This window comes from Acartia tonsa, chromosome 12 (genome assembly GCF_053477335.1).
Source record: "Acartia tonsa isolate MP-2025a chromosome 12, ASM5347733v1, whole genome shotgun sequence".
Lineage (NCBI taxonomy): Eukaryota > Metazoa > Arthropoda > Copepoda > Calanoida > Acartiidae > Acartia > Acartia tonsa.
In genome coordinates, this window is record NC_137271.1 from 34,316,945 (window position 1) to 34,326,549 (window position 9,605).

The window sequence follows — 9,605 nt, forward strand, 5'->3', positions numbered from 1 at the left end:
GTATTTAAGAGGGATCTTGATAAATCAACGTTTTCTTACCACAAATGCCCATTACAACCTCCGGAACGGCAAAAACGTAAAAAAATTCCGCCTTTGGCGGTGAATAACGGCAAAACGGTTCGGTTTTTGCGGTTTTTGCATAAATAACAAATGATGTGTCTTGATAAGTTCTACAAAAATGAAGAAATAGTCTATGGCCATAAAACGACTCCTTCCCCCCAAAAATGGGCAAAAACCATCATTTTTCAAAAACATGCACAAGGTGTCCCAAAAGTGTAAAAAATTGTAAAATAGGCAAATATTATTGTTATTAGTCAAAATCTGTATCTATATGACAGTTTTAAGTAACTTAAAAATAGAAAAAAAATTAAAAAAAAAACAAAAAAAATTTTTCTCTTTTTTTGAAAATACAGGGTGTCCAAAAAATATGAAATTATTGATCTGGTCAGAAAACACTATGGCCAAACATACTAAGACACATATTAGAGTAATTTGAAAAAAATAGCCAATTTGGACCAAGTTTTAGCTCTACAGACGCAAAAATCACATTTACAGGGTGTTCCAAAGTGAAATTTGACAACTTTATAGTCCCGGGTGGTCCAAACCGTTATATACCACATATGCACACAGATAAAACACAGGATTTAAGCCAAAAAAAATGATTTTTTTCGGATAGGTATTTTGGGTATTACGCTAGATATCCAAAATACACTTTTTGTTGGACACCCTGTAAAATTAGAGTTTTGGCCAAAATAGCATTATGTGCGCTTTTTACATGAATAAACGATCATTTTGGTGTATAAAATGTATAGATTGGATGTAAGATTGATGAAAAAATTAATTTTTAAAATTGTGAAAAAATGGGTGTTTTTTACATTTTTGTTACCTACCTTCATAGATAGCTAGATATCTAGACATCCAGGGACTCTGAAACTTTTTTTTGGCCATCCAGCATCCTTGAATGACCCAACGGACCAAAATATAGAGTATTAACAAAATCGGAGAGGTAGTGCAGAAAAGTGGTACATTTGGCAAATAATGCACCATATGCATAAAATATAATGACTTCAAGAAAATAATGTTTCAAAATGCTTTTTTTAGTGCTGAAAAAAACGAAAGTACGAATGTGTTTAATAATAGCGATTAATTTAATGTAGTAAGTCAAAATGAAAATAATCAATCTACGACCCTTTTTTTTTCTTATATAAATTCAAAGAAAAAAGGAGGGAGAATGTAATGGGAAAAATAAAAAAGTATGTTAATTGTGTTGACAGGGATCTAAAGTGATAAGACAATTGGCGATAATCTGATATATAGCTCCAATTATGGCAAACCAAATTAATCTTTCTCTAGATTTAAATTATTGGTCAAAAAGTTTGGTCACGGTTAGATTGTACCAACCAAACTAGACAAGTACTTTGAAGTTTGGGTACCAGTATAATTTAAAGTCCATTATCCTCTCCCTTTCTGAGTATTACAGACATATACATAAGACTTATAGAAAGGCTTTGATGCAAAAAAATGTGACTTGCGTTTGGTTTTCTACAGAACGCCAATTCCCCCACTCTCTATTGTCTCGCGGATTTTTCATGTTTAATCAGCTGTTGCAGTTTCATTGATAGTCAGTGTATCCTCCCCAGTGAAGACAATAACTAATGGTAAACCGGTTTCATCGTCGCGTACCCGTACACGCTTACTCTGAAATACAAGGATATTTATTACCAGCAATAACAAGCAACCAATATTTTTATAAAATAAGAAAAGATGAGAAAAATACAGTAAATCATAGTTAATAAACCTCTCATTATATGATTATTAGATTAGATACAGATTAATATATCATTTAAAATTTTACGTTTTGCTAGGTTTCAAAACTTTAACGGCAAGATACTGTCTGTCTGTATATCTTTTTGTCCCTCTTTAAGTCTGTCTGGCTTTCTGTTTATCAGTCTATCTGTCTGGCTTTCTGTCTGTCTGGCTTTCTGTCTGTCTGTCTGTCAGTCTATCTGTCTGTCAGTCTATCTGTCTGGCATTTTGTCTGTCTTTCTGTCTGTCTGTCAGTCTATCTGTCTGACTTTCTGTCTGTCTGTCAGTCTATCTGTCTGGCTTTCTGTCTGTCTGTCAGTCTATCTGTTTGGATTTCTGTCTGTCTGTCAGTCTATCTGTCTGGCATTTGTCTGTCTGTCAGTCTATCTGTCTGGATTTCTGTCTGTCTGGCTTTCTGTCTGTCTGCCAGTCTATCTGTCTGGCTTTCTGTCTGTCTGTCAGTTTATCTGTCTGGCTTTCTGTCTGTCTGTCAGTCTTTCTGTCTGGATTTCTGTTTGTCTGTCAGTCTATCTTTCAGTCTATCTGTCTGGCATTTGTTTGTCTGTCAGTCTATCTGTCTGGATTTTTGTCTGTCTGTCAGTCTATCTGTCTGGCATTTTGTCTGTCTTTCGGTCTGTCTATGTGTCTGACTTCTTTCTGACCATCTGTCTGACTGTCTTTCAGTCTGTCTATCAGTCTATCTGTGTGTCAATGTGTCTGACCATATGTTTGTCTGTCTGACAGCCTGTCTATCTGACTGTCTTTCTGTCTATCTGTCTTACTGTCCTTCTGGTTATCAATCTGTCAATTTCTTTTTGGCTATCTGTCTAACTTTCTGCCTATCTAAAAGTCTATTTATATATCTACCTTGACTTGATCTAATTCTGTCGAAGTTTTCCTGAAAAGATCCATATCCAGTTCTAGCCCTTCCTCTTCCCCAAATGCCTCTACTTCCTCAAGATTTGTAAACCTTAACATTCAAACAAATAATTGTTTTACATAGATCAAATGATAGATCAATGAAAGATAAAATTGAGTTTAAATTGAAAAAGACTTATACAAACTTTTAGAGATCAATGTCTTAGAGGTACCTAGGGCCATCCAAATGACGAGAATGAGATGTATATTGCGAGAAAGCAGTAAATTTTTGTTAAAAATTTGAATTGAATTTTAGATAGATAGATAGATAGATAGATAGATAGATAGATAGATAGATAGATAGATAGATAGATAGATATAGATAGATAGATAGATAGATAGATAGATAGATAGATAGATAGATAGATAGATAGATAGATAGATAGATAGATAGATAGATAGATAGATAGATAGATAGATAGATAGATAGATAGATAGATAGATAGATAGATAAATAGATAGATAAATAGATAGATAAATAGATAGATAGATAGATAGATAGTTAGATAGATAGATAGATAGATAGATAGATAGATAGATAGATAGATAGATAGATAGATAGATAGATAGATAGATAGATAGATAGATAGATAGATAGATAGATAGATAGATAGATAGATAGATAGATAGATAGATAGATAGATAGATAGATAGATAGATAGATAGATAGATAGATAGATAGATAGATAGGTAGATAGATAGATAGATAGATAAACAGATAGATAGATAGATAGATAGATAAACAGATAGATAGTTAGATAGATAGATAGATAGATAGATAGATAGATAGATAGATAGATAGATAGATAAATTACTTACTTATCTCCATAAGGTGACCAATAGTTAGTGATATATCCAGTAGCTGAACTGCCATCTCTAATTTTTTCACACACCCAATTGTTGGGTAACGGTATCAACAAATCATCTCGTCCACTAAATAAAAAGTTATTAGAGATTGAGTGCTATTGTGGTATTCGGCACCCCTAGGCCATGGTTTTATGGCAAACTTGCTCCCTTGCTACCACACTATTAAATTATCAAACATACACTGAAATTAGAAGAATCTACATAAGTAAAATCAAACCTCTATCTTTTATAGCATCTAAGAAACCTTACTCAGCCATAGTGATGGGAATCCGGATCCGGAATCCGAATCCGGAATCCGGAATCCGCCCAATTTTCGGCCAATTTTGGAATCCGAATCCGGATCCGGAATCCGTTTTTTATAGCGGATTCCGGATTCTAAATTGGTAGGCTAAAATTACCGTCTTTTTTCTTACAACTCCCTCTGTTTGAAGGCAAAGATCAAAAAAAAATTCTACATAACAAATTTTAATAATTACTAATGTGATGTAAATGTTTTAGTTATGCTGGAAGTCAACACTTTAAACAAATCAAGGCTTCAACCAAGTAACATAGTGATAAATTAACGAAAAAAGCTATCCCTCTGTGACGGACGGCCTTTTAAAATACTGCTAGAATCCGGAATCCGAATCCGGAATCCGCCAAAAATAAGAATCCGGAATCCGCAAGAATCCGTCACTTTTTTTGACGGATTACTTCAGAATCCGGAATCCGAATCCGGCCCAAAAATTCGACGGATTCCCATCCCTACTCAGCCATATGTACAGACGGACCGACCCTGATTATTGAGTAGCTTGCGCTACAATAGCATAAAATCATTGTAAAATAAATATTGCGTCCGTTCCAGGGATATAAAAGGATAAGACAATGGCCGATAAATTGATTTACATCCTCAATAATGATACACAAAATTACACCTTCTGTAGATTACAATTAGTGCTTGCAACATTTAGACACTCACTTTAATGAAACAAACAATCAAAATCAATACAAAAAGTTATTAAGCCAACGAATAATAAAACGCTATTATAAAACTTTGGGAACTAGTGTAATAAACACCCCAATGTCCCCTCCCTCCCTAGTAGTTCTTTCCCCTTTTCTTGTAGCCCCATATACTCTCTTGTAAATTTCTGTACCCGGGCCTAGTCTAGTCATAAAATTTATTCATAAAAAGAGAGAGTGGAGAATGGGCTGTTTATTACACAAGTACCCAAAGTTTTTGAATTTTCATATTTAGTTATTTTTTACCTAAGACCAACATTTTCGTCATCTTCGTCTAGTAGTTTTTCAGCTTCAGCTGCTTCCTATATATAAATAGATTAAGTGATGGATAAATAGAGATACATATAGATAGACAGATATACAGATTTACAGATATATATGTATGTAGATGGATGGATAAATTAATCGATTAAATAATAGATAGTAGATAAATGGATGGATGGGTTGATGGATTAATGGATTGATGGATGTATAGATTAATGGATATATGGATGAATGTATGAATTAATGGATGGATGGATGGATGGATGGATGAATGGATGAATGAATGAATGAATGAATGGATAGATGAATGGGTGAATGAATGGATAGATGTATGAATGGATATATGGATGGATGGATGGATGAATGGATGGATGAATGGATGGATGAATGGATGGATGGATGGTTGGATAGATGAATAAATGTATGCATAGATAGATGGATGGATAAATGGGCAGATGGATGGATAAATAATATAATAGATGCATGGATAGATGGATGGATAAATAAATAGATCAATTCAAATAGATAAAATTAAAAAAAAACCTTCGATGCTTTTTGTTGTTCTAGACGTTGTTTTCTTTTTTCCTCTCTTTTCTTCATTACATCTTGGGCTAACTAAAAATTTTAATTTACCTTGAAAATTTTAAAATCTTAGGATATTGCACCTGACAAAAATCTTTTAAATACACCTGCTAAAAAATGACATATATTGTACTAGTGGCTACGACCCTAGGCCCCCTTTCTATTGTTGTTTTGTGAGTTGTAAGATGCGTAGTTTTAATACCTATATGTGAGTCAACTTTTACTTCAGAGACACTGAAATATTTTGATAGTATTAATGCCCATATAAGCGACAACTTTTACTACTAGCCTAAAATGATTTAGAAACATCACAAATTGTCCTAGTAATGATCATTTCATATATTTTTTGGGGGGCAAGTATAAGTAAACTTTTGTAAAACTTATGTTTTGGCTAAATAGTTATGTACTTTGACATTTTAGAGATCTTAAAAAAATCTATAAATAATATTTAAACTTTACCTTTGTAAGGTATTCTAGTCTTTTTCTGGAAGCTCTAGAGCTTTCTGACAGGGTTCTTGGCTGCAAAGATCGTGCTAGAAATAAAATTTTGTTACAGAAAATAAAAAGTTTGCTAAAAATATGCTCTTTAATAAAGTTCGTTTGTCCGTCTGTCCCTTTTTGTTATTGATATATGCTTTTAGTAGCAAAGCTGAAAGAAACAATGGAGCTTTATTTGTGCTTAATATTGCGATTAAATTCAAAGCGCAAACCTTTCAAAAATGCCGCGTAACTTACTTTTGATATTTTTAAATCCCATGACATGGAATTCATCCATTTCTTCATCTTCATCATCCTCCTCCTCCCCAGGAATGCCAACACTGAACTTCTCTAAACAAAAATCACTGCATTATAAAAAAGACATTAAAATTAACGTTTTTTGCTATTATGTTCGGCACATTTACAACCCTATTATAAATGCCATTGGTCAGAAATGTGACAAAAGAAGATCATCAGAGCCTTCAAAAAAGATGGATATTATGACAGTAACAAATTTAGCTTCCTAATATGTAACTCATTTGTTGGTCAGTTCAAAGGAGGGAACAAGAAGGGGAGTATTGTCATTAAAGCTCACTACAATTTTTACTTTATTAGAAAACATAAAAATATGATGTAAGATCAATGTAATAATATATCCATTTTAAAAAAAAAGAGACTATATAATTGAATTGAGAGGTATGTTAGCTAAGAAAGGGTTGATTGTCTGTTGGGTTCTTTATCATGATCATCAACTTTCAAGATTCAAATTTAGTTTAGGTTCATCAATATAAGACCTTAATGAAACATGTTATACAAACAGATCTATAGTACAGATATAAATACAGACAACTACCTCCCTTCATTTTTGAAAGACCTTTTTCGTCTGCTTCTAAATTATTTTCTGTTACTTGGCTGTGTTAATATAAGCGACACCATTGGTTGATTTTCAATGACCCAATAGGAAGGTTGCACAAGATGGTTGCGATGGGGAGATACAGTTATCTAACCCTTTCTCCCTCTAGTGTTTTACTCTAAAGTTATGCATAAAAAAATGTGAAACTTTACCTTTCATTTTAGAAAGAATGTCCATTGTTTTGGGCTTAACAATCTTAGATGTACTTTCTTCATGTTCATTTGACTTTTTAGCTTTGGTTTTTGATTTAGCCCTAGAAACATTTAATTATTATTTTAGAAAATTTTAAATATTTATATGTCTCTCTGTTATAAAATTGCTGAGTGAGATGGCTGAAATATTATTGGAACGTCTGTGAAATGTGATACTAACAAATGAAATAAATCTAAAATTTAAGGCAGATAAAAAGGTCATCCTCATTACATAGGGTTGCACCTCAAAATTATTCAAATTCGAAAATTAGCATGTATTTTTTTTCAATTATTTCAGTAGTTACTTCCAGCTGTTAATTGTAAATTCTACCCTCTAAGTATCTAATCTACAAGTCACTCTTTCCGTTTAATCTACTCTAAACTTCTAAATGTAACTCTGCATCTGTCAGCTATGTTGGGAATGTGATTTTCTCAGCTGCTATTTAAGATAAGCCGATTTTTTGGAAGATTTAATTGACTAATAGGCATATAGGCCCACCGGTCTGTCTGTTTTTCTCTAGAGGACATCAATCCTTAGAGTGAATTTTTTCGCAGCTCTCTACTATCAAACTGGCTGTTCTTATGTGCTTCGCTTCTTTATATGTATATTATCATCCTTGTTTAAATATAAATAAAAATTACCTGGAAGAAACCATAAGATCATTTGACTTCTTGAGGCAAATATTTAGAGATCTATGCTGTTTGAGGGTATTGTAGGTCTTATAGACCTCTCCACAAATAGTGCAGGGCCAGGTTATGTTTTCTCTACCCTTCTCCTGGGAAGCTGAATGCTCACTATAATAATATTTGGATCATGGAAAGAAAACGAAGTGGCGGGTTTCGTTGTATTTTCACAGCAGCTTTTCTCCTATTTCTAGCCCTTGCGGGAAATCTAACCCAGCGGGGCTAATTCCATATTCCTGTGGGGGCAATCATTAACATTTACCTAACCTAACCTAAAATAATATACGACAAAACCCACTACATCGTTTTCTTTCCATGATCCTAACATTTTGATGGATATGCGTGGATATATTAACAGTGGCAAATCTGTCGTCAATTTAGCTGCTTGTTAATATTGACCTCATTTATTGGTTAGTTCATTTATCCACTTTGATGGGAGGAGGTAAAGGGATGGATGGGTGTATCGTTATTTTAGCCAACTGCGAGTATTACTTTATCTGTTTCTGTATCAGATGAAAATCTGGTGCAATAATAATATATCGATGAATATATTTCAATTACAAATGAATGATTTGTAATAGCGATCTTGTGGGACTATAGTAAAAACAATAAATAAAGAAACGGACAAAGTAAGTTTTAGAGCAGTTATTCAGTATCATACAAAAATAGATATATAATGACAGACCGAAGGACCAAAAATTTGTGCTAGATGCTAATTTTTTGTTTATTTCAATTGAAGGTGATTAAAGTCCCTCCAAAGATTATGACGTCATAGACAAAATAACCAATGAGAGGATATCATAAATTTTAACTTTGGTCAATTACAGTGTATACTGGCCTCTCATTGGCTATTCTATCGATTGACGTCATAATCTGTGGAGGGACTTTAATCAGATGCTGTACGTATTGGTGCAAAAAATGGGGACAATTTTTAAATTGATTTGACGGGGCTGTTTATTTACGTCACAAGTGAGGGGAAAGAAAAGGGAAGAAGGAAAGAAACCGCCTAGAAAAGAGATGGGGGTATGACGTCACACGCCAAAACAATTTGAAATTTGTCCCCATTTTTTGCACCAATACGTACAGCATCCTTTAATCATCTTCTTTCAATTCGAACATAACATCTTACAGTTAGAAACTTTAATTTAGAGACAAAATAGGTTTTCCTTTACTTAAAACATCCTCCCTAACTAAAAGGATAAATTCGCGACATACTAGAGATGTAAAAAATAAACTTAAACCTGCTAATTAATATTTATTAGAAATTATTTGAAATAGTTAAGACTGTAGACAAAGTTCAAGCAATCAAAGAGTACGTTATGACGTATTCTACCTGGCTAAGTGCTCCTCTAACCCCTGGAGGGTGTCAAAACTTATAGAACAGTACCCGCATTTCACATTCAGATCACAAACACCAAATCTTTCTTCAAATTCAATATCCCTACCCTTCAGCTTCTGGGAAACATTTTCAAGCTTATTTTGATCACAGATAGACAGACAGATAGACATACATACAGATAGACAGACAGACAGGCAGTCAAACAAACAGACAGACAGACAGACAGACAGACAGACAGACAGACAGACAAACAGACAAGCAGGCAGACAGACAAGCAGGCAGACAGACAAGCAGACAGACAGACAGACAGACAGACAGACAAGCAGACAGACAGACAGACAGACAGATTGACAGACAGTCAAACAAACAGACAGACAAAGAAACAGAAATACAGACAGACAGACAGACAGAAAGACAAACAAAACAGACAGATCGATACAAAGAAGGATACAAAGGACATACACACATACATAACCAGTGCCCAAACTTTTCCTTCAATAATTTTAATCTACAGAATAAATAATTTTGCCTATCATGATTGTGGGTGTAAATTAGTTTATCAATA

At 33.6% G+C, this 9,605-nt stretch overlaps 1 protein-coding gene across 1 annotated transcript; it reads right to left on the reverse strand.

Moving 5' to 3' along the window:
* Positions 1 to 1,488: 1,488 nt before the first annotated feature.
* On the reverse strand, positions 1,489 to 9,210 carry LOC145333314 (uncharacterized). The gene is made up of 10 exons (XM_080178437.1): positions 9,035 to 9,210; positions 7,660 to 7,812; positions 6,979 to 7,079; positions 6,172 to 6,264; positions 5,896 to 5,969; positions 5,398 to 5,469; positions 4,837 to 4,892; positions 3,544 to 3,657; positions 2,674 to 2,776; positions 1,489 to 1,698 (listed from the first exon to the last, which is right to left on the reverse strand). Exons 1-10 carry the CDS (start codon positions 9,208 to 9,210, stop codon positions 1,594 to 1,596), a joined length of 1,047 nt encoding a protein of 348 aa, XP_080034563.1. The 3' UTR covers positions 1,489 to 1,593.
* Positions 9,211 to 9,605: the final 395 nt, after the last annotated feature.